The 25101-nt window shown below is 46.6% G+C and overlaps 1 protein-coding gene across 6 annotated transcripts in view; it reads right to left on the reverse strand.

Annotated features, from left to right (window-relative positions):
* Positions 1 to 25101, reverse strand: part of LOC142818179 (protein Aster-B-like) — a 335181-nt gene that overhangs the window by 48385 nt on the left and 261695 nt on the right. For 5 of the 6 annotated variants that reach the window (XM_075916427.1, XM_075916430.1, XM_075916428.1 and 2 more), the window contains 2 exons: positions 13546 to 13756; positions 2412 to 2432 (listed from right to left, as the gene is read on the reverse strand). In XM_075916427.1, coding sequence (XP_075772542.1) covers positions 2412 to 2432; positions 13546 to 13756 — 232 coding nt within the window. The remainder of the gene's footprint in view (positions 1 to 2411; positions 2433 to 13545; positions 13757 to 25101) is intronic. The other variant, XM_075916429.1, reaches the window with a different exon arrangement.

A 25101-nucleotide genomic window follows, 5' to 3' on the forward strand; every position in this document is an offset into this window, starting at 1 on the left:
ATTCCTGGTAGGCTCACGTACCTATAGACATTTTTGGCTCTAGTTCCAGGTTTGTCTTTTGTTTCTTTTTAAACTTTACTCTGCCTTGTCAAAATACAATACTGTAGTTGGCAATAATACACTGAAATCTGCTGGGAGTTCTGGAGCCAGGAGAGCCTGCAGCTTGGGAAGCATGAAGCCAAGCAAGCCTGGTCTAATCACTGGTGAGTTAGCAGGCAGTCTACACCAGAAGACTGGGCAACCCTTAATCAAGGAGCTGAAGGGCCCAATTAAACAAAGCATAGACACCACCCATTAAATCCATCCTTCAACAAACCACTTGAGGATGTGCTTAGCTTTCAGTGTGTGTCCAGCGCCAAGCACATGTTTTAAGAGCTTTACTGAACAGAGGTTGACTGCTGGATAGAGGACACATGTCGAGATTTTTAAAAGTATTTAGGGGCTAACTCCCATTGATTTAATTTGTTATGAAGATTCTTCTGCATGGTTCTGCCCTCCTGGTTAATGCTTTCACACACACTCAGATCCCATGTATGACTTTTTTTCCAGATCCCTTGTGAGGAAGAAACAGAGAAAGGCAAAACCTTTCATTTCCCAGTGCAGGACTCTCAGTTACATTTCTGCTTTCATGTGCTCTGGAGACATGGCAAACTCAGTTTGAGGGGCGGTGATAAAAGATATTGAGTCTTACACGGATTTCTGTTAATGACCCTCTCGGGCATCCCTGGCAGACCTCCTGCCCGATGCTTCAGTCCTGTCCAAAACTGCCAAGAACACATGCCTTTAACAAGCGTGTTGCTGGTAAAAAGGGCCATATCCACAACTCAGGAGTTTCAGGGCCAGGTTTTTTCAAGTATTCAGCTACCAATAGCTGCTGCTGTCTGTTTATGGGAGTACCTCGTTACTCAACGCTTCACTTTGGTGTCTAAAGAGGAGCTGAGCTCCTTTGAAAATCTGGCTCTGACGTCCATTTATCCTCGGAAAAGGGAAAGTAAACAAAGCAGCCCAGCCATGTGTTTTCCCCATGACCTGCAGAGACCACCTGGGGAAGGAGGAAAGTTCAATGGCCATGTTTTATTCAGTCCTTGGCCTCCCTAATGAGCTACCAACAGAGTCCCCCCACACCTTCATTACAACTGCTGAGGAGTTTTTTGGTGGGGCAGCCCCGTTTGGGAGACCCATTGAACTAAGCCAGGTGACCACCTGAATGAATAGAACAAGTAACCGTAGTGATCCAACCCGTCACCCATTCCCAGCTTCTGGCAAACAGAGCTAAGGACACCATCCCTGCTATTAGCCACTGATGGACCTTCCCTCCATGAAATTATCTAGTTCGGTCTTGAACCCTGATTGACCTTCAAAACATCCCCTGGCAATGAGCTCCACAGGCCGACTGGTGCACTGTATGAAAAATATTTCCTTTTTGTTTGTTTTAAACTTGCTTCTATTAATTTAATTTGGTGACCCCTAGTTCCTTATTTACTTTCTCCACACCAGTCATGATTTTATAGACCTCTATTATATCCATGAGTCATCTCTTTTCCACGCTGAATAATCCTAGTCTTATTAATCTCTCTTCTGAAACTGTTCCATACGCTTAGTCATTTTTGTTTCCCTTTCATGAACCTTTTCCAATATTCCCTGGAACATGCCCGTTCCTTCTAAAATGTGCCCTTTTTCCTCCTGATAGCCTCAAAAAAAGCGCTCTCACCTTCCACTTAAGCCCAGGAAAAGTCATTAGTGCAGAAACTGCTAGCAAGGCACTATCCTTCAGAGGAGGTGTTAAATGAAAGGTGTTAATTTAATACTTCATTTTCACCGCCACGGCCTGGCTGGTATCTATTATCAGACACTTGGGGTGGGGGGCGGAGCTCACTTGTGCAAGAAAAGCTTCCACTATCTGTTTGTCGAAAATTTGAAAACTGACAGGGTTGGGCCTGCGGATGCTGCCACTCATCACAAAGAGGAAAAATCAGAAAGGCCAAAATGAAAGACGGTTTATATTCCTGCAAGCTCTGTGGGCAGGTGATTCCCTTCTGCCCCATCCCACTCCAAAAGGTGTGGACATTTTCATATACTGGTCGCGCTGTCTGGTGCTATCTAAAGCCAAACTCTCCTTCTGTTCCAAGGAGATCCAATGAGATAGAGGATTTGGAGAGACTGACTCTGTACATGCAGCAGGAACCCTGCGACTGAGAGGACACACCATCTGCTCTCATTCTCAGAGTCTCTGTCTGATATCCTTCGTTAAGTGGCCAATCCCTGCATGCCACTGCTGAACCATTTCCACCCCTCCTTTTCTGAAACGATCCACATGCCTCGGTGCCATTGCAAAGCCCCTTTTAACCCAGCCCGCCTTCCCCCACCCTACCCCACATGTACCAAGGGACAAGAGAAATGGGAGTACTTACATTATACCAACTCTGGCTTTTCTGTAAGGACAAAATAAAAGAGAAGTATTAGTTATTGTAGAGATCTTAGTATGAGAGAGAAAGAGAGAGAGAGACTAGAACCCATCTGCTATGCACAGTATAACTAATCAGTAGAAAACGGGAAGAAAGACAAAAGACGGTGGGTTTCAGAGCAGACGCTAACATGTTTATTCCCAGTTATCCATCTTAAGACCCAACCCAAAGGTATGAGTTTAAAGCAGGAGGTAAATCAGGCGCTCTCTCTCTCTCTCTCTCTCTTACACACTCTCTCTCACACACACACACACACACAGTTTGTAATCATCTCTGCAGAACAGTCACACGCATTAGCCACACTAGAGCTAATGATCACCATTCATTCCTATTACAAGCTTCACCCTTCCACAGGCAGGCCTGTCAGCTAACTAATAGAAACACCAACATGTTCTGAGACTCCCCTTCTAAATAAACCCTGAGGAACTACCACAGTGAGCAAGGAACTTGATTTTACTTCAGTCACTCGCAACAGGCATCCGACAGACCCCTTGCAAGGCTTGGATGTAGAAAGCAGCATTTGAAACGAGTATGAGAGAGAGAACACTGGGCAAAACTGATGGCACATTTTCCCACAAAACTAAGTGTGAAGAATTGTTTTGCCCCCATCTGTGATTTGGTACCCTGTCACTGAGACATTTCATACTGCTCTGGGACTAGGCTGGGCCACTTGTCACATTGGAGCAGGTGGAAAAGCCACATGTGCCATTTTTCAACAGGAGTTGAAAGCAGTCAGATTGCAAGGGGAGGGGGAGACGTGTGCGCTGCATTTCTGCATGGTGCCCCTAGTAATAATATCACCTAGGTGGCACTTTCCATCCCGTCGAGACATGCTTGCAAGTCTGATTATCCCCAGTTCACAGACATGGAAATGAGACACAGGGGTTGTCTGATCTAGAGGACTAAGGAAGGAGCTTGGATTTAGAAACCTGGACTCCTGTTACCCTCTCTTTGAACTAGACTTGCTCTGTGATCTTGGGCAAGTCGCTGCATTCCTCCAGGCTCCAGAGTTCCCAGCTGTAACAAGGAGCAGTGACATTTATTATGTACCTCCAGGACACTGGGGATCACAATACTGCGGTGGACTTGATCCGTAAGCCCGTCTTCATGCGAACAGATCTTACTCACATGAGCAGGCCTACTGACTGTGCTGGGGCTTCTCACGACATTAGGAACACACAGCCGCAGCCATGGGCAGCCAAAACTAGTGAGCAGATGGCACGAATGGCTCCTTTCACTCAGTGGACCTCATGACCAGTGCTGAGCAACCTGCATCCCACTGGGCTTCCATCTGAGGTCCATGCACACGCTCTCTGCCCCCTTCCCCTATGCCCCCTTCCTCCTCCCTCTCACTCCCCTTCAGAGTGCCCTGAATCCTCCGATTCATGCTCCGTTCCTCTCCCTCCCTGAGCTTGAACCGTCACGGACAGCGGATTCCCAGCATTCAAGCTCGCGGAGGGCGGGGGAGGAATGGGGATGGAGCGCAACTCAGCGGATTCACGGCACGCCGGAAGTGCTGGGAAGAGGGGAAGGGTTAGGGAGCCAGAGTGCGAGAAGCATGTGGGGGAGGGGAGCAGACAGGGAGTCTGCCGGCCGCAGGTGGAATCCCAATGGGCCACACGCAGCCCGTGGGCCTCAGGTTGCCCACCACTTAAGAACAGGGCTGGGTCTGCATTGCTGAAGCAAGACAGTTCCAGAGAACTTGGGAAAGGAGGGAGAGCTGGCTCCCTGCACTGGGCTCCATCAACTAGATCATGTGGCATGTTGACCCCTCCTCCTCCCCTCACACATACACACTTGGATCATGTCAGAATGTTTGCAAAAAGGCTACAGTTCTGCAAACTTGATGACAAGCCGTTTTTAAAAATCCTTTTGCAACAAATTCTTTGCCTATGTCTAAGTAGCGGGAACAAGATTTCGCTACCGCTGCTTGGCTCAGAAATGCTGCTGTGCTAGTCACATCATATGCAGTTCAGGGCAGTTGCTCAGACCAGGTAGCAATAAATATCATTTGTCCAAATCTGCTGCAGGCTAGACAAGACCAGGCATGCATAAAGGTAGCATCCTATTAATTTCACATTCTACTGTATATGCTTGTTTGACAGGCAGGTTGGTGCGTGCTACTGTCCCTGTCTCTGGTTTCCCACTGGAACAAACTGGATCTCCTTGGACACCTCAGCCTGGAACTGGTGAGGAAGCCTGACTGAAATGCTTGGGCCTGAGCACATCTGAATTTTGAACTGGGAGATCAGCTGTGAGGTGAGGACCCAGCCCTGCTTTTGTAACAGGACAGTAGATGACTTCTGAGCGAGGCTCCCCAGAATCCTTTGTGTCAGTTCCTGAGTGAATTGGCAAAGGTGTCCAAGGAGATCCAGTTTGTTCCAGTGGGAAACCAGAGACAGGGACAGAAGAACACTCACAACTAGGCATGTGAAGATTTAATTGGTTAATCGGTCCCACCTGATGCAGGCAAGAGGCTGCTCCAGCCCTGAAGAGGGCCCGCCGCAGACAGGGAATGCTCCAGCGCAGCACCTACCTGCACTGGGGGTGAGAGGGGCATTCCAGCCCAGCGGCAGGTGAGGGGGCCCTCACCTTTTAGTCAGTTAACCCTCGCCTTTTCGTCAGCTGGCCCCTGCCTGTAGTCAGTTAACCTGTTAAACAGTGTGTTTGGCCCAATTAAATGGGTTTTTACATCTCTACTCAACCCACCGCAGAAAACTGCTTTATCCCCTTCCCTCTTCCTGCATCTCGATACTCTGTCACATTAACAGCACGTCAGACTTCGCTCATGGAACCAACCCTACTCAAAGATCCTGGGCATCTCTGGAGCTATTTGGTCCACAGCAAAAACACCCTAAGAGCATCCCACAGGCTGTGGCCCTCGACCCATGTTGCTCAGTAACTCTACTCCATGCAGCCTCCATTTCTGGGATCTCACACCAATTTTGGCAGGGAAAGTAAATCACCGTGCTGATGGGTCTTCAAGACACAGAAACAACCATCAGCCTGTGGAGTAAGGACGTAAATACCCATTTCAAAAGTTAACCAGTTACACGATATTTTAACAGTTGTGAAGGGCTGGAGCCCCAGGGGCAGGAGAGCCTGCTCTGGCCAGCTGGCCTCGCTGCTCTGCAGGCAGAGGACTTGCTCTGGCTGGCCCCGCCGTGCAGCAGGCTGGGAGCTTGCTCCAGCCAGACCCAACCCTCCGGTTAACCAGTTACCAAGTAAGCATGCCAGTAAGGCTAGTGCCTACCAGGTAACCGGTTAACCTTTTGACCATCCCCTTTCCAAGGCTGCCTTTGCCCTCTGCTTTTTCTCCCAGCGGAGTCCTCACCCAAAGAAACAAGGAGAAAGCCACTCTTTGTCCACAAATGACGCAGAGATCAGGACATCATGTGCCTCAGCTGACATGAATGATAGTGTGCCATTCAGAACTCATCACCATGGCACCTTGGATAAAGGGGTTCTCATGCAGATTTCTTTACCCTAGTTCCGACCCTGTGGGTAGGAAAACACAGACGTGCCTGGAAAGTAAACCCCTCCCCCAACAAACCACAGCAGGAAAACACGCGCATTGCTGCCACTGAGGATGCTGAGATGAGCTTGCCTGTGCCAGAGACTCAGAGCACTGCCACGGAGATTTCACTCCCCTCCCCTGTGGTAATTGTAGCAGCCTACTAGTTGCACTGAGAACGCCGTATGAAGGTGGTGTCCTTCTTTTTCTTTAGGTAAGTTTATTGCTATTTGGGATCTGAACTCTGTTGGCTCACTCTTGCAAATTATAACCCAGGTTCCAGTTTCTACAGAAAACTCAGTGGCTGGACACACGCTCTTGCTTCTGCATTCACTCATCAGATCCACTGCCCATTATACTCCTGGATAAACTTAAAAACAACCAATAGTCTAGCAGCACCGTAAAGACTAACAAAACCTGGAGATGGTATCATGAGCTTTTGTGGGCACAACCCACTTCTTCAGATGACTGGAGTTATTAAAGGTCCAGTTTCTAAATAAACGGGATGTGGGGGGTTGCGAAAGAAGGAAAAAGAGGGGGAAAAAAGTGAAAGAAATAGTTAATTAGAGTGTATATGCTACATTGATGACATCTTCATCATAGGGACCCACGGGAAAGAGACCCTTGAAAAATTTCACAGGGATTTCAACAACTTCCACCCCAGCATCAACCTCAGCCTGCACCAGTCCGCAAGAGGGATCCACTTCCTTGACACTACAGTACAATTACATGATGGACACATTTCCACCACTTTATATTGGAAACCTACCGACCATTACGCTTATCTCATGCCTCCAGCTTCCATCCCAGACATATTTCTCAATCTACTGTCTACAGCCAAGCCCTAAAATACAACCGGATTTGCTCCAATCCCACAGACAGAGACAAACACCCACGGGATCTATATAGAGCCTTCTTAAAACTGAAATGCCCACCCAGAGTAGGGATATAAAATTTCAATTAATTGGCTAATCGTATAGTCAATGCAATTTGCATCTACTATTCGATTAGTCAATAAAGACGCTTCTGCCTTTGAAGAGTAACAACAGCCCCAGGGCTATTGCTACACTTCAAAGGCAAAAGTGTTGCTGGGAGCACAGGGCCAGCGAGGGACTCAAGCTGTCTTCTGCTGACCCTGTGCTCCCAGCATTTGAGAAGTGGCAGCACTGCAGGGAGCCCGGGGTCAGCTGGGGCATCCCCAGCTGGCCTCGGGCTCCACGCGGCACTGCTGCTTTGAAACACCACGGGGAACCCGGCTTCAGGCTCCATGTAGCGTTTCAAAGCGGCAGCACTGCTTGGAGCCCGGGGTCAGCTATGGCATCCCTGGCTGGCCTCAGCTCCACGCGGCACTGCCACTTGGAAACACCGTGGGGAACCCGGCTTCAGGCTCCATGCAGCGTTTCAAAGCGGCAGCACTGCTTGGAGCCCGGGGTCAAGTGGCAGAGTCCACAGCTGACCCCTGGCTGCACAAGGTGCTACTGCTTTGAAGCACCCTCTTCTTATCCCCTCTTGCTGCCTCTTTCTGATAGAGGCAGAAGAGTACTCAGAAGAGGCAGATCAACAGAGCCAGAAGAGTTCCCAGACATGAATTACTTCAAGACAGGCCAGGAAAAGAAAACAACAGAACACCACTTGTCACCACCTACAGCCCACAAGATAAACCACCTACAGCCCACAAGATAAACCCCTCCAACGCACTATCAACAATCTACAACCTATCCTGGAAAATGACCCCTCACTCTCACAAACCTTGGAGCACAGGCGATCCTTGCCTACAGACACCCCCCCCCCTTTTTGTTAGTCTTTAAAGTGCTGCAAGACTATTTGTTGTTTTTTAAGTTTTTCCAGTTACAGACTACCCCTCTGAAGTTATTATATTTCTGTTACCCATTTTTTAGGTTGCAAGTTCATCCTGTTTTATTTATTCCCACATCAGAGATTCATTTTCTAGAGGTTCCGATTTATTTCCACCAAAGTTGGTTTGATGCATGGGAAGATTTTTAGGGTAACAAGGAGTTTTATAAGCATCAATAATCTTGCAGAAGTGACATGAACCTACAACAGGTTTCCCTAAACTGCTCCCAGAGCCTTCTATCTCCTGCCATTAGCCAGCTTTCAGAGTTCCTAAAGGAGAACACCAAGGGGGGAGAATAGAGAGAGCATTATGGGGCATAGGAGTCCGCAAGAGTCAGAATAAGAGGTATGTCTGGTGGAAGCACGTGTTTCAGGAAGCAGGAGGGAGAAAACTATTGGGGATTTGGAGAGGCCTAATTAGCTCTTCTCTCATGCACCAGAGTAACACAATTCAGAAGAAGACCTCACAATCTGAAATAGCCCAGGACATTTATATAAGATGAAGATTCACAGCCTCAGAGCCTAACATTGGTTCTTTGCTGCATCTCCAAAGCGAGTTGTGCCTGATTTCTTTACAAGGTGAGAGGGAGTCAGGATGAAGGAAAGCGTCTGGAAGAATCAGCAGGTGGTTTTTAAAAAAAGAAAGGAACAAGTTCTTACTTTGATCAGGTTAAGTCTGTCATACTGGAAAAAGAAATCATCACAATTAGAACTGAAAGGAGAAAGCAAATCAGTAACATCTAACGTAAAGGTGGAAATAAACACACACAGGACTGAGAGGAGCTTCCACGGACCCACAGAACACAGCACTACGTAGGCACAGAGGGGCTGGTGCCAGGGGTGTCAAAGCACACAGTTACTCATCTTCCGCAGCCAAATAACACTCCTCATGGCGCCTTGATGAGGGAGGGAATGGAGTTTCTTAATGAGTCTTTCTTTAAATCCTGCTACATCCCTCTGTCTACCTTAGCATTGTCTAACAAGAGCCTGCCTTGGGGAAGTGACCTTACTGTGTGTAATGGCAACTTTGCCTGGGGAGAGTCGAGATACGGCTATGGGTAGGAGGCAATAGAGCGTGCCGTTTGTATGAACTTCTGCTTGCTGGCTGGTAATCCTATTCTCCATGGAGCCAGTGGAGGGCTTGGGACCAGGACCATCTTTTGCTCATCAATAGTGCTGCTGCCAGGGGAATCCAAAGCACGTCACATACTGTAAATAATTCAGCCCCACCACACCTTCTAGGAAGTAGGGAAGCACCATGATCAACATTGTACACCTGGAGAAACTGAGGCACAGAAAGGTGCCTCAGGTTACAAATGAGTTCGCCACAGAACTTGGAATACTGACTCTCAGTCTAACGCCAAGGGCCCCTTCCCTTTTAACACCATGCAGTTACTAGCTACTGAATATCCAGCGACGAAGGGTACGAGAGATCCTGGAAGTGAGATTGCCGGCTCAAGGTCTGATTGAGCTAGTGCACTAAACACAGAGTGTAGCTGCAACTGTATGGTGGGGGGAAGCAAGATGCCCCAACTATGTGGCCACCAAAAATCCCTAGGCACATCCTCAGGGTGGCTAGCCTGTCCCAGAGCTTGTGCTGCTACAGTTACATGCTGTTTGCAATCTGCTAGCTTGGTGACAGCTAGCATCAGCGGCTCCTCGAGCGGGGAATCACTCCCCCACCCCCAGCTCCAAGTGCAGACCTATCTTACAGCTCAAGCACCTGTTTGCTTTATCCAAGGATTTGCCCAAGGGCTCCAAGGGCTATGTTGTACATGGAAGGCAATGGAACCTGCTCCAACAAGCCACCCTGGTCCAAGACTGACGACCTTCTGGATACACTGTAAAGCTCATCTTTCCTATCCACGCTAATAAATAAATTAATATTATTTGTTTGTACTATTGGACTACCTAGGAGCCATAGTCATAGAACTCCAGGAGTGAGCGTCTGTACCAACTGTGTGCACAGTACAGATCACTTTTATCCACATCGTTCAGACTCAGCACTAGGGTATAAATGGGATCACCCCTTTTTGTGTGCCAGAGTGAACAAACCAAAATGAAACCAATCCTGCTGATGCTTTAATAGCAAAGCAACAGCTTTCATTCCACGGCTACTAGGCCGGGTTGCAATCTCAGGCTGAGGTGGAGCAAAGTGTCTCCTTGCTGCACGGATGAACCATCTAAGTTCCACCTGTGAGCACTGGATCGGAAACCTCCTAAAAAGCATTAGTACAGGCTTATTCAAATGGTTCAAAATGACAAGTGAAGTGGCTCCCTCTGATGGCGGAACTGTGTCATGACAACAACATGAAACAAAAACTACTCCAGTACAACAGTCAGCAACTGCATAACACAGTGTCAAATTCATGGGCTCAGCCCCTTCCCCCGCCCTTGCCAATCTGAGCTGGTTTGCATAGTAAAGCAGGATATTTTTCTGCTTGCAAAATGAAAAACTGAAACAAAAAAAAAAGTTGAGAGATAAAATATGGATTTCTTCATCCTGCATTTCTGTGTGCATTCCTATACACTGCTCTCTCTCATGACCCCTGCTCTGGACAGACGCAGCAGCATCTGAGCTAAGAGAGGAATTTAGTTCACCTGGGCTTCCTCTCTCTACACTGTGCCATCAGAAGAAATTAACCCAGATTGATCGCAACCAATTTCTCCTGAGGTCCAAAGCAGTTTTCATCTTTGTATTAGTTCTACCAGCAGTGTCCCCACAGCACAGATAGCTTATGAATGCAGAGTGGGGGCAAACTGCATGAGAGAGTGGGACACGTCTGTCTGTCTGTCTGTCCACTGGGGAATGTGCTCAGAACTCCCTCGCCCACCTATTCACCATTCTCATTTCAGAACTTGCCTCAGGTTTCTTGCACCGTTCTCTCTTTTAGAGAATTTTGCTCTCACCAAAGCAAGAGTCAGACTGGAAGTGAACCAAAAAAGACCCTTGTGTGTGTGTTGCATCTCTGCCAATGCACTTCCAAACTGATCTATTAGAATTTCCACCTGCAAATCCTATGGAGAGCTCCACAGTGCTCTCCCAATGCATCTCCATCCTGACCCACAGGCAAAGGCTCCTCAACCTAGACCAATAATAACGCAAGTCTGAGCCAAATTCTGTGATGTGAACAAATAGGGGACTAAGCTAGGACCATAGGTTTCACTGTCCACTGGGAACTAACCCAGCATTCGAAGCCAGGAGAAATACCAGCATACAGGGACACTGAGCTATCTGAACCATTTCACTTTAGTGCTTTATCCCCTAGTCACCCCCTCATCGGTCTTATTTTTTTATGATAACCAGAAGACAATGTAGATAGTGACCAGATGTGCAAAAAATGAAAGCCACATATGCCTCCCCTGTGGGACTTGGTTTCTTATCCCAATGAAAGACACCTTCCACTTGTACCTTTCAAAATGAGCCCATGAATTCTCAGGGTTCCTTAGAAAGCAAGTCTATTCTAAAGGGTACAGCTGTATTCTTTTGAGGTCACTGAACTTTAATATTCATGTCACATAGGAAACCACTTGAGGGCCAGCCTGACTGTGATCAATTGTCATGAATCGCCCAGCTCAGAAAGAGCAAGTCCCCGGTCATAAAAAATATTGGAGAAATAACACAGACGAACTGGCAGGTCTCAAACGACTAGAAAATTATGAGGTGGAAAGAGGAGAAAGAGGATGCTGTGGGACTGTGTCACCTATCACAGCTTGTAGGTTTCACTCTGCAAACTGAGAACGAGTTAATCTGAAGTTAAAGAAAAACAAATTTCAAAATAATCCACAGGGTCAAAGGAATGTAAAATAAAGGCGCATAATGAATGGGACGGTTCTCCTGCCATGTGAATGAATATTAATGAAATCCCAGTGACTTCAACTGAACCCAGCCTCATAGCAACAGGTGTTGGGGTGAGCGGTCACCAACATTCCTACAGAAGCACTAGGACAACGTCCCGTTGCAGGGGGCAGTTCCCAGTGCCACAGGGAGAATTTCTCAGTGTTAAGACAACTCTATGGTGGAAAATGGGGAATAGAAAGAAAGCTTACTTTGGAGAGGCGCTTGTGTGACTAAATCGGAAAGAGAGCATGCAGAAGGGAAGAGAGAGAAATTTAAAAAAAACATGCCTCACAAAACAATGGGAGGAAAACCCGCAAACACAACAGGAAATATTATTTCCTTCCTTTTCCTGGTTGAAATGAGCCTCAGATAAATGCAGAGCTGTGGTAGCCAGCGGGTTGGCAGAGCTAGAGACCAAAGTCTCTACCTATGGAACAAGCACAGCACGGGCAGTGGTGATGCAAGCTTCTCTTGCACTGTCCTTTACAAATAGGACACGCTTCACCCACAGGGACATCCCTTTGGGAGAGAAAGCAGTTCAGTCTCCACCAATCAATGAATTTAGGGCTTCTTTGCTGAGACCGATAATGGAAAGTAGCAAGGGAGCGGAGGTTCTGCTGTGTGATCCAGACAATTGTCCAATGATAACCTGGGCTGAAAATCCACCAGCTCATTTCACACAAGCCAGAGAGGCACAGGTGTGCTGACGACATTCTGATGGTGAAATGTTTCACCTCACAAATTTTGAAAAACACTTTTGAGCAGTGAGCTTTTTGACAATCCCTAGGGCTGGCATCAAGGCACTGTTCTCGTCATACATGCCTGGAACCCTGGAAGTCCCAAGGCACCACTGACCAAGGCTAACAAAATCAGCAGGGCCGGCAGGCTTATTTCAAACCCCCTTGCACATGCTCCCTGAGCAATTCCCTGTCACTCTGTCTGTACAGTGGGGATCATGCAACAGCTGGCTTCAATAAGGTCATGAAAATGGTAAACCCAGCCACCTCTGGACTGAAGGTACCTGCACTGTAAGGGGAACAAAAGGGGCTTTTTACACAGTTCCTTCAGCCAGTCGGTGTCAGCACACACCATAGAGGGTAGCTACAGAGAGGCAGCTAGATTAGCCTTTTCTTTCCTTCCTGCAACGGTGCCTGTGGATGCAATATATTCATCAAGAAGGTGGCAACCAGTCAGCAGGGGGAGGAAGGGCTGGGAACGATAAGAAAAATCCATCCCACTCCCGGTGTACACTGGAATACACTGGCTGTGGTTAATCCTGCAGCCAAAGGAGTCTGGGATTCTGGGTGGACGAGTACCCCGGAATCCCATTTATGGGCTCAAACCAGCCTTCAATGGGACTGATGTGGCCTCTAGGACTTGTTCTCAGCTCTCTGCACTGCATGCATTTACCCTCAGCGAGCCAGAAGCTTTTCAGAGCGGGCCCCTCGAGGCCCTTTTCCCCAGCTTGTGCCTCCGAACCTCACCATGAATGGCTGAAATGGAATGTTCACTCCAGCTGGTTCCCAGGGTCCCGCTGGAAACAGTGCAGGCTCCCAGACGAAGGGGACCCTGGTTCCAAAGATTCACTTCATAGAAGCCATAACAAAGCTGCAGCACGGGCCTGCTTGCAAGAGCAACTAGTGCCCTGTGGTCTGAGCTTAGTAGAGGGGAGACAAGGGTGTGTTTAGCATGTGCTCAGCTCTGTCCTAACCACTCAAGTGCCCCTAGAGCCAATGGGCACCTCTGTGGAGGACCTTGGGTAAGTGGTGTCGGGGGAGGAGAGATACTCAGAGAAGAAAGGCACAGAACAAAGAACTAGAGTGTACAGAGGAAGGGGGGGAGGTGTCTGATCCTCGGGCCGCTCGCCTCACCTTGGAGTTCTTGGCCCCACTGCGGCCTGACTGAGCAGAATAACTGCGCTGCACACACTGCTCCGGAGTGGAAGGGGATTTGTCTGAAGAGTGGTCTGAGCCTTTCTCCACCATGGCGTCTCCTTGGGAGTCCTGCGGGGTCGGAGACCGGGAACGTTTGCGCAGGATGGGGGAGCAGGCAGGCGTGCTGCGATTCGAGTTACTGGCAGTGCTGGATGGAGAAAGAGCACAGTCAGTAACGACAGGCCAAGAGGCGCTCAAACAAAGAACAGCTACGTTACCCGCGCATGTACAAGCTGGCGCAAGGGGAGATAGTGCCATGCGGCTTCTCTGTCTGCATTCTGGCCAAACTGTCCTCGCTTGGCTTCCTGAAGCTAAACACTTTCTGCCAACTTTAGGACTTTTCTACCTTTATAAGCTGAAGCACGAGGTACAGTTATACCTGTAATGTCTTGTGTGGGCATGCTTGTTCCAGCTTGTTCCAGCCATTTTCGAAATCGGGGCTTTTTTCCGGAAAAGACTACTAGGCTGTCTACACTGGCCCTTTTCCGGAACAGTGTTCCGGAATAAGGACTTATGCCCGAGCGGGAGCAGAATAGTTTTTCCAGAATAGCGGCTGATTTTGTACAGTAGAGCGTCGTTGCTTTTCCGGAAATTCAAGGGCCAGTGTAGACAGCTCGCAGCTTATTCCGGAAAAGCGGCTGATTTTCCGGAATAAGTGGCCCAGTGTAGACACAGCCTCCTAGTATAGACATAGCTTATACCGGTTCCCCCAGCTAACTAGCAAAAGGACATTTTTGTTGGCATAATTACATCTACACTAGGACTTTTGCCAGCATAGCTATATCAGTACAAAAATAAAAATCACAACCCTTCCCCGAAACAGCTAACTTTGGGCATCTCATAGCCATTATTACATTTGTAGCTGAACACTGCAAATTGACCAAAGACCCATTTGAATTCTGAGTATGATCCTATTAATTCCTCTTATTATTCCCATTCGATAAACACTTGGATTTTTTTCCCAATAAAAACGATCCAGTATGGTATGATTTTGTTCGGACAGTCACCTGGGGGATATCTTTTCTTCCTATGAATATCAGTATTCACATGCAGACATGGGTATTCGTTCAACAAGGACATTTGCTGCTCATTATTCATTCTTTACTGGTGATTATTCTCCTTTTTAAAAAAGCTCCATTCATCCAATCAGGAAGCAGAAATAATGCTAAACAACTTAGACGACCAACTGTATACCACAAGTAAAGAAAAGTTAATTAACAACCCAAAGGCTGAACTTGGTGCATATGGTGAAATTACCTATAAATACAATAATAGAAATCAGAGTTGGTTGATGAGCCAATGCCAATAAATCTTTTTTGAGATGAAGATGCTCGGAGTATTCAAGATGTGGGCCTACCATTGATTAGTAGAGGGAAATAAGATATTCTCTGTCTTAATCTCCACACCTTTCTCGATGATTCACAACGTTCTGATTGCTTTTTTGACTGCAACTGCACACTGAGGGGATGTTTTCAGAGAGCCAAAGCTCTTAAATTTTCCCAATGTGCTGGGGTATTAGGTGAATGCTGTGGCAGAGGATGGTCGCTGAAAGCCCATCTCTTGAAATATAATGTTGCTTTTATTACACAATTAGTTAACAATTATTCCCAGATGTTTGAAAATACCCAGAACACCTGCTTACAATATGTTTATGGACAAAAAAGTAGGGCTTATCAGAAAACTGCCTATGTATAAATAGCACTTTCTTACTCTACAATCACATTTCCTTTGTGGATTGTAAATTAGATCTATGCCATCTAGTGACCAAATTAAGCTTTTACTACTTTTCAGTCCTGCACAGCCAATACAAGAATGAATGGGTAAACTGGATGCCATTCTGGCTCATGCATCATCAACAAAATTATAAGTTTCCATTGCCAAATCTTTATCATTTGCAAACAGGTATTTTACAGGATGGGGGAAAGAATAATTGACTTTATATTCCCAGCTTGCATTTGCACTCTGATGAGCTGGCAACTGGGAAAAGAAGCCAAATCTCCTCAGCTCCAGTCCAGAATCCCTATGGGATGGATGCTAGCAAGAGAAAAACATAGAACCTCCTCACCCTTCTTCTTAAACCCATCACTTTCTAGAACAACCACTTTCAAGTCATTATGACTCACTTCGAGTACATATGCTCACACTCAAAGCCTCTTCCATGGGCGACAATGGACAAGCTTGGCACCTTAGCACCTCACACTTCTATGGTACATACATGGCCCCCATCACCATAGAGTCTGACAATCTCAGACTCTTTAATCCTTAATGTGTTTATCCTCACAAAACTGCCGGGCAGTAGGTCCGTGCTATCACCCCCATTACAGATGAGGAGCAGCAGCACAGGGAGGATAAGCGTGACTTAGGCAGTTCAAAGACAAGTGCTCTAATCATGGAACTAGTCTTTCTCTTCCCATTTATACATCTATTGCATGCATATGAAATATAGGGAATGGCTATCTTGACACCACTGGAGTAATTAAGTTAGAGAGGAGGAGCTTGGGAAGTGCATATTGCCATAGCAACACAGCAGCTAGTGTCTAGTTGTTCACTATGGAAGCACAAGATTGAGCAAACAATAAATTCCTGGGTTTTCACCTTTGAGCTCTGTGAATTAGCTTCATTTTCATGTAAGGCCAGACTAAAACCACAGCTTTCCCATTTGAACTATCTGCAGTCGGTCAATCAGCTCCTCAGTAAAGCATGCATCCAGGGGGTCAGAAAAACACAGATGTGTGAATGGAGCAAGGGAGAAACAGAGAAAGAAACGTTAAGTGTGGGAGCCCATTAAGGACTGGACTCGTCCTTTGTTCCGTGGAATGTGGAAGAGACTGGAGCTTGTGCTTAAGAATCAGGGAGATATTTGACAAACACTCGATCAGATGCTGATTTCCCCATTTGCTTTTCTTTCTTCCTCTCCCTCTTTGTTCATTTTGATGGTTGAGAAACCCAGGCTCCCCAAATCTAACTGCATCGGGTACCAAGAACTGCACTAAAGACTCTCTGAGCTCCTGGAGCTGGTGACTCCAAGTATCCAGAACTCTAAAAGTATCACTTTATTTTCTTTGTGGTCAGCACATGGTATTTTCTCCTATTCCCTGATTGGATATGCATGGAAGCACTTTTCATGAGAAATGCATAAATTCAAAATAGGATATACACATTCAGCAGGACTGTAAAAGTCAAATTGATAGGTTACATCTAAAAGATCTTTGAGTTATGTATGTTCATATTCACAAGTCAATTCTCGTAAGGCATGGAGGGCTGGAAGGGGGAAGTCACCATTCCAGCCTGGCTTTAATGCTGAACTCTGTGCCACTCTCTATCCTCCCATTCAGATACACCTGGAGGAGCATGTCACACTTCCAGTCCCCGCCAAAGTTCTTTTCCACAGGCAGAAGCATGGCCCTTGGTAAATGTTGTTCAGAAAGTTTAAGCAGTCGAGCGAGCGGAGGATGATTTACACACTGGACTGACATTGAGTTGGGATGGAGTATGAAGGGGGCAAAGTTATAATCAACCCTGATTCACAGGCAGGGGAGAGTAGGGCAGGGAGAGTCACGCATCACCTCAGTGGCAGTGAGCTACAAGGGAGCAGGTGAGGCTGGCAGCCTCATTTCTTTTTTCCTCTGCGGTAGATCCCATGTTTACACTTAGGGCACATCTACACAGCAGGGCTAAACTCGAAATAAGCTACACAACTTGAGCTATGCTAATTGTGTAGCTCAGTGTTTCTCAAACTGTGGGTTGCAACTTAAAGAGGGGGTTGCAGCTGGATTCAGTTTTTCACTTTTGGCCCCTCTCTTCCAGGCCGCGAATAGCGGCAGGGCGGTGGAAGGCAGCTGCCGGCAAGCCGTGCAGCATGGCCAGGGCCGCAGGACTCCGGGAGCACGGCTCAGCTGCAGCAGGAGGCAAGGCGGCGGGAGAGTGAGGCCAGTGCCAGCGCAGGAGCGGACGTGCAAGGGGTAGGCTGGGGCACGGTTGCCGGGTGACCGAACGCTTCCCCAGCTGGGAGAGGCCAGGGTCCCTCAGGCAGTGGGCTGGGGGATTGGGTCGGGGCAGAGGACCTGGAGGTAAATAAGGGCACGTGGGGGTCAGAGGAGACACAGGGGAGGAGTGGAGGACGGAGGAGAGGAGAGGAGAGAGAGAAGGAACCAAAGGGATGCGGAGCGGAAAAGAGGCACAGAGGAGAAAGAGACGGGGGGAGGGCGGGAGAAGGAGCCTACCAAGGGGGAAAGGAATTGAGGACCGCAAACACCTTGAAGGAATCCCAGGAGGGCAAGGAGTCTGGTGAGAAGGGGGAGGAAGCGACCCAGGGCAGTGAGAGTGGGGGATCACACAAATTCATTTAGCATTTTGGGGGTTCATGGTATCACAAAGTTTGAGAACCCCTGGCATAGATTAAGCTGAAATTGCTTATTCGACTTTTGGTGCAGTCTACACAGCCGTTATTTCGAGCAAGAGCACTCTCCCCCCGACTTCCCTTACTCCTTGTACAATGAGGGTTGCAAGAGTCCTCCAGCTCAACATTTCAACATTATGTTGAGATAACTGCGTGTGTGTAGACTGCGCCAACGTCAGTTATTCTGAAATAACGCAGTCGTGTGGACGTAGCCTTATAGATGTGGTTTGAAGCAAGGAATCCTGGCTGAAGGTGGCCACTCTACTGCATAGTTTGCAGCAATATTCCTCTACTCTTTTCCATATGTGTGCAGAATAAATGTATGTGCACCCAGGCATGTGTGAATGTGCACCACCAACAGAAACAATAAAGCTAGCTGTGGGCACTCTGCTAATCAGCTGGAAGCATTTGAATCTCTCCTGAGTGGCCACTTAAGTGCTCGGCTTACAGGGAACACTGCTCACCCGGTTGTTAACAGGAACTGAAAAGTATTAGCTGTTTAGGATGATGCTTACTGGTTAACCTTTCACATCCCTACTAGTAATATAAAACAATGCACCTTGGCACATCCTTCATTCTGCCTGGAGAGGAAGCATTAATGCCAGAAATACTATGAAAAAGCCATTCTAACTGAACCAGCTGAGATTTTGCAAAACAGCCTGCTGCTTTCATGGATTTTCTAGGTTAAAGAGGTCTGGACAACATTTCATAAACCAGATAAAAAATGGAACTCTTGCAAGTGAGGGTGGAATGAGCGTTTTGCAGGTCTCCTTTTGCTCAACCCACTGCTTTAATGACTCTGTTTCTAGTACTGTCCTGATGGATTAAACTGTTGGTAGTTTCTCTGATAGTAGCATAAACATTGTGAATACCTGACCAGTGCCCAGACAGAAAAGGATGCAGTAGAGAATAGAGCATTTAGAACCATGTGGCAACCCTGGACTGCTGTCTGCTCCAGAGAAGTTGCCTGAATGTTCTCCATTATTAGCTGTGTAGTACAGTACTGTATTGCATAACATTCCAACAACCTATGCGTGTCTGGGCTTTTTTGTGTGGAGGTTGGAGCAGGGGACTTGGGTGTTCTCTTTCTGTCTGTCCCACTAGCTTGATGTGTGATGTTGGGCATGTTAGTTAATCTCTCTCTTCCTCCGTTTCACCGTCTCTAAAATGAAGATGCTCCAAAAAAGCATTTTAGGATTTCACAGAGCTGAGTGAATAATTCACGGTGAATAATTTACTTAACATCTCTTCCTGCTCTCAGAATATCTGTGAGCACATCTCAGTTTCTTCCAATTTATTTGTGATTTGCATGAATTTTTCACGTTACATTCTCTAAAAATTGATCCATAGACTTGAAAGAAGGAAGCATTGTGATCATTTAGTTTGATTTCCCTGCACGCTGCAGGCCATGGAACCCTGCTCACATACTTCTGTATAGAACCCCAACCTCTGGCTGAGTCACTGAAGTCCTCAAGTCATGGTTTAAATACTTTAAGTTACAGAGAATTCACCACTTACACTAGTGTAAACCCATAAATGCCCCATGCTGCACAGGAAGGTAGACCTCCCCCACCGACCCTGTCACAGACCTGGGGGGAAATTCCTTCCTGACCTCAGATATGGCAATCAGACTCCAGCATGTAGACAAAACCCACCAGGCAATATTACCACTAATATTTTCTATCCATGTGTGGAATAAATTTTTATGTGCACTGAGGCATGTGCAAATGTGCACCACCAGCAGTAACAAAAAAAACTAGCTGTGGGCGCTCTGCTAATCAGCTGGGCAGTGCTTGAATCTCTCCTGAGTGGCAGCACAAGTGCACAGCTTACAGGGAACACTGCCAGTGGGGGCTGGCTGTGGACAGGGGCAGCTCTTATCCAGAGCAGCTTCTGGCCATGGTGGGCCCCAGATACCCCATGGACAGAGGCTGCTCCAGTGGGGACTGGGAGCCAGGAGCCAGCAGCAACCCCAGCCTCAGCATGGGGCTGGGAACCAGCAGCCATTCCCAGCACGGGGCCAGGTGCAGGAGCCCCACAAGCTGAGGGCTGCTCCAACCAGGCTGAGAGTGGTTCCCAGTACAGATCCTGCTTAGGTAACCGGTTAAACATTAGATCAACCTAATGTTTAACCAGTTAACTATTAACCAGAATTTCACATCCCTAATTACTAGTAGCATTACAGAGTGCCTGGGGGCCCCAGTCATGAACCAGGCTACCTTGCTGTGCTAAGCACTGCATAAATATGCAGCTGTTTACGAGAAATGTTTATGTCCACTTGAAGTTCAGATGAAATTTCAGGATGTTTCTAAACATTGTGACCTGGGGTTAAGGAACATCTCATATCAAAGTAGTAGAACTTGATAATAAAGTACCTCAAATGTTGAGCTTGACTGATAGCATCTGCACTGCATAACTGTTCCATAGCACCACATCAACTTCCCAAGACCTCTCTCTCACTTGCTACAACAATATACAACATTTGGGACAGATTCTTGGAGGGAAGTCTCTTGTTTAGTTTGCTACAGATCGTGGGTCAGGCATTTGAAATGGATGTCTTCAGACATGGCACTAAATTTAGCACATCTGTATGAATCTCATTGACTTTCTTTGTAAAGTATGCAAACCTTTCTCATCAGTTTCAATGCATGAGACTTTAGTGTACAACAGGAAGGGACCTCAGGTTCTTCTTATCCATCTCCTTGAGATTAGGCAGAAGTAAGTGTACCCAAAAAATGTTTGTCTAACCTTTATGTGGCTCTTCGCATTTGGGGACAATTGGGGGCGGGGAATGGAATACATATCGGGGGCGGGAGGGGCCAGGGAATGTGGGATGGAGGGAGAAGGAAGGAAATATTTTGGAATCTCCCATAAGTTTCAGCTAGAATTTGAGCAGTGCTTTTCATTGCTTATTTTTTTCCAGCTGGCTCACTTATCTATGAGTAGATGACAGGAACCTACCCATGCCAAAGTAGAAAGTGGAGGAAGCAATGTATAACGAGACTTCACATCTAAGTTTTGAACATGAATCTGACTTTTGACTTTTTATTCATTGGCCATACTCGCCTCTCTTTATAGTGGGGATGTAACAGTGTAGCTGGTTAAACAATTGTAGCAGTAGCAGTGAACATAATAAAGGCAAACGATTCTATCAAGTCAACGCTATCGGCTATGCACAAACCCCGGCTCCGTGTGATGCTGCATTTAAAGTGTTTTGGGAGCTGGCATGAAGGCACACTGGCTCAGTCCTGGCTCACGCCGGGTCCCGCCAGCTACCCCCACTGTGGCTCTGCATTGAAAGGAGGACTGGCAGACTCACCCGTACCCTTTGCTTCCCACAGAGGCCGGGTGAGACTTTAGTGTACAACAGATGCTTGGGGTGGGGGGCTGGGCTAAGTGAGGCAGGGCTCACCACAGACAGAGACTGCTCTGTGGGATACGGGAGTAGCCTCTTTCCATGGGGAGCTTGGCCCCCATGGACAGGGGCTGCCGCTGCCCCATGCTACTGCCTGGGTGGCAGGCGGGAGCCAGTCTGCGCGGGGAGCCGATTTTTAAACAGTGCAGGGGGCTTCCTGGGATTGGGGCTGGGAACACACTGGCTGCTGGCCCGGCCCCTGGGGAGTATTTTAGTAATCGCATAACCAAAAAAATGTTTTGCAGCTACACAATTACTAAAATAAACATTATCTAACATCCCTAGTGTTAAACCTGGGCATGCACAGTGTAGCCTGGCGGGCTAGTTTGCCTTTGTTATATTCACTGCTACATTATACTCTCCTTCGCATTAGATTCAACAGTAATGCAGCCCCTACTGGCTTGTATCCTGTAAGACATTAGCTTCAGAATTAGTGTAAATCTTGAGATCCATAATCTCTAAACAAATAAGCTTTGTACAGACCAACAGCCCAATGGAAAACCCCAAGTTTTGGGGAAAGGAAAACAGAGTGGAAGTACATCTGTAGCTGAAATGTCTTCAAGACAGACATGGTTCTGTGTGGACTACAAGGGGAGGAGTTGTGGAATAAATCATCACCATGCCCGGTGAGGCTGACTAAACAGGAGACTCTGATGGAGAGGGTAACCTATTCTGGACATGGCCAGTTTTGCATAGTAACCAATCCAAGGAGGGAGCAATATAGGTAATAATATGGTCCCTTAGAGTGTCCTGTTACAAACTTAAATTTCTATTTTACTCCAAAAAGTATCCTGTTTTGGTGGGGACCTGAGACTTGACTATGCAAAATACATCCATAGTTCCTGTTTATAGTCCCCTGCTTGGATTATAGTTAAAGTAATTATTAGCTCATAAAGTGACCCAGGTCATAGAAATGACTAAGGATATGGATAAAATAAAACAAGCTATTCCCTAATTAATGAAGGAAGGTAATGAGACTAGCAGTTCCTGCTGTGGATGTTGGATTAAAAGGATGAGTATAGATCAGATATTATCGGGGATTATTTTCATTATTCTAGGCTACAAATCCAAGAAGTGCGAGCAAAAACGTAGACAGGTACCAAACACTGAAGACAGCAGTCACTCCACTGAGTTGAATGCAGGTCAGAGCAGAAATTCTCCATGTCTCTCCAGCCAAGCCCTTGTTATTAGTTTATTATTATTTGTTTTGTGCAGTGCCTTGGAGCTCTGGTTATTGATCAAGACCCTATTGAACTAGACACCATACATGCACAGAACAAAATAGTATTCCCTGATCCATGTGCCCCAATGAAGGGACTTCGCTTGTTCTCTGTCTGGATCACTTTTGTTCTGTCACCTACTGTGATCTACAGTAACTCTCAAAGGCTACCTTCTAGACAGGTATCTGAGGGTCTGAGCAGCCTCTGGTCAGCAAGGCCTGTAGAACATTATTTATTATATTTTTCAAAGTGGGTCAAGCCATTTTGGCATTTCGAGCGTGGATTCCCGGTTGTATTGCAGGCCTTGGTCACTATGGAAACAACAAAAAGCCTTCGTCATGGCTGTTCCTTGGGTCAGATTCAAAACTTTGGAAGTGAACAGGAGCAGCACAGTTTTTCAGGGACTGGGGTGGGGGAGGTGAGCGAGGACTTGTGTAATGTGCATGTTGTTCTTGTCCTCTTTGTGCTGGAGTAGAAAGGCTGAATAAGTAGACTTCACACACATTATGAGAACTCCAGCTGAGTTCTCCACGTGAGGATAGTCAGTCTTGTCCAGTGGCCAAGTGATGAGAGCAGGAGCCAGGCTTGCCTGAGGAAGTCTCCACTCCACCACTGACTTGGTGTAGAGCCATGGAGAAGTCCATTTCTCTCATTATCTCTGACTGTGAAAGAGAGGTCATCCTAACAAGGATGCTGTGCAAATTGACTGGATTTGTGCTGTGTAAAGTGTTTTGGAGATGGTGCATGAACATAATCCGTGTGCATATGTGTATATATAAGTTGGAGTCTGTGCAAAACATTACTTTCAACCCTTAAAAAGGCTGTGTCATCCCAGATTTTATTACAAATCTAAAACACTGGATAGTTGGGACAAAAGTTCCCTAACCTTGTGGCAAACCTGAGTTTGGAGGTCTTGTTTTGAGCTAACCAGGGCTGTTTTATGCTCTCTGGTGGAAACCAGGCAAGGTTCTTTCATAGTTTTAAGCACAACCTTGATTGGATTTCTCTCTGCGTTTTGGGGTTTTGTTTAAGTAGGGACTCAAAGAGAAACATGTGCATGTGTAAATACACTTCTGTGATTCTTCTGAGTGAGGCTGCTGTCAGGGTTTCTGACCCAACAGGAAGCAGAGGTCCCTTGAGACAGACTTTGCTCATAAGATTTCCTGCATACTTTTATACACCGAAGTGGTTTGGGAAATTCAGATATGAAACCAAATTTCTGAGTATTTTGCCAATCCACTGAACTTTTTGAAGTCCAGTCTGCTGCCCTCATGACAGGACCAAGCACCATCTTGATCATCCCTGACAGGAGTCTGTCTAACCTGCTCTTAAATATCTTCAATGATGGAGATTCCACAACCTCCCTAGGCAATTTATTCCAGTTTAACCACCCTGACAGGCAGGAAGTTTTTCTTAATGTCCAACCTAAACCTCCCTTGCTGCAGTTTAAAAGCCCATTGCTTCTTGTTAAGGAAAATAATTTTATCCCTCTTCTTTATGACACCCTTTTAGGTACTCACTTTTTATGCAGAAGATTCCCCGAACCCTAATCTCCACCATATATGAGTTGAATTCACCTGGCAGAGCTGAAATTGAGGCTATTACTCAGAGATTAGAGGTTAGCGAAAAAGACTCAGCCAATATGTTCAAGGAATCTGGTGCACAACAATATATAAATGTGAGATAGCATGAGCCAATGGAAAGGGCCTTGGACAGGGAGTCACGAAACCTGAGTTGCATTCTCAACCCTGGCACTGATTCTGTGCCTCACCCTTGGTCTTCTCTCTGTGCCTCAGCAGCTCTGTCTATAGAATGGACAATAATACTACACCATCTCTGAAAGTTGCTCTGCTGAGCCATGTACTTGTGTCCACTGGAAACAAGTTGGAGACTCACTGACTCATTTCATGCAGGCTACCACACAACCATCTGATGGTGCAACTTTTAGTCACTCCCAATCTGGACTGGCTTCAGAGTGGCAACCTAAATGAAAATCTCTATATGTAACCTCAACCTAAGCCCTGAGCTTCCCAGCCACCTTTGTCTAGTAGCAACATATTGGTGTAATAAGACTACCCTTTGGGGGAAAATCTGATACATTTAACAGGGTGAAACCAATTGAGTTGCACAGAAATTACACAATCCCTCTAAAATCTTGGGATCCTTTTCAAATAATTTTTAAACAAGCCTATAAACTTAAACAGGGAATTATATACTGGCCATAGAATTCTAGACATTGGTTTAACATTTCCATTGGAAAGATTTTCATTCTCTGCAAAATTCTACAACATATTTCCATAGGCACAAGACAGGATTAATTAAATCTTCAAGCTTCAGACATCACTGCAGGTGTCAAGAAGGAATTTGCCCTCCACCCACACAGCAGCATTGCATAATTGGTCAAATGTGTCCTTAATAATGCCATTGCTTTCCTGCGAATCCTCTGATATTTGTCACTG

This window comes from Pelodiscus sinensis, unplaced genomic scaffold (genome assembly GCF_049634645.1).
Source record: "Pelodiscus sinensis isolate JC-2024 unplaced genomic scaffold, ASM4963464v1 ctg35, whole genome shotgun sequence".
In the NCBI taxonomy this organism is placed as follows: domain Eukaryota; kingdom Metazoa; phylum Chordata; order Testudines; family Trionychidae; genus Pelodiscus; species Pelodiscus sinensis.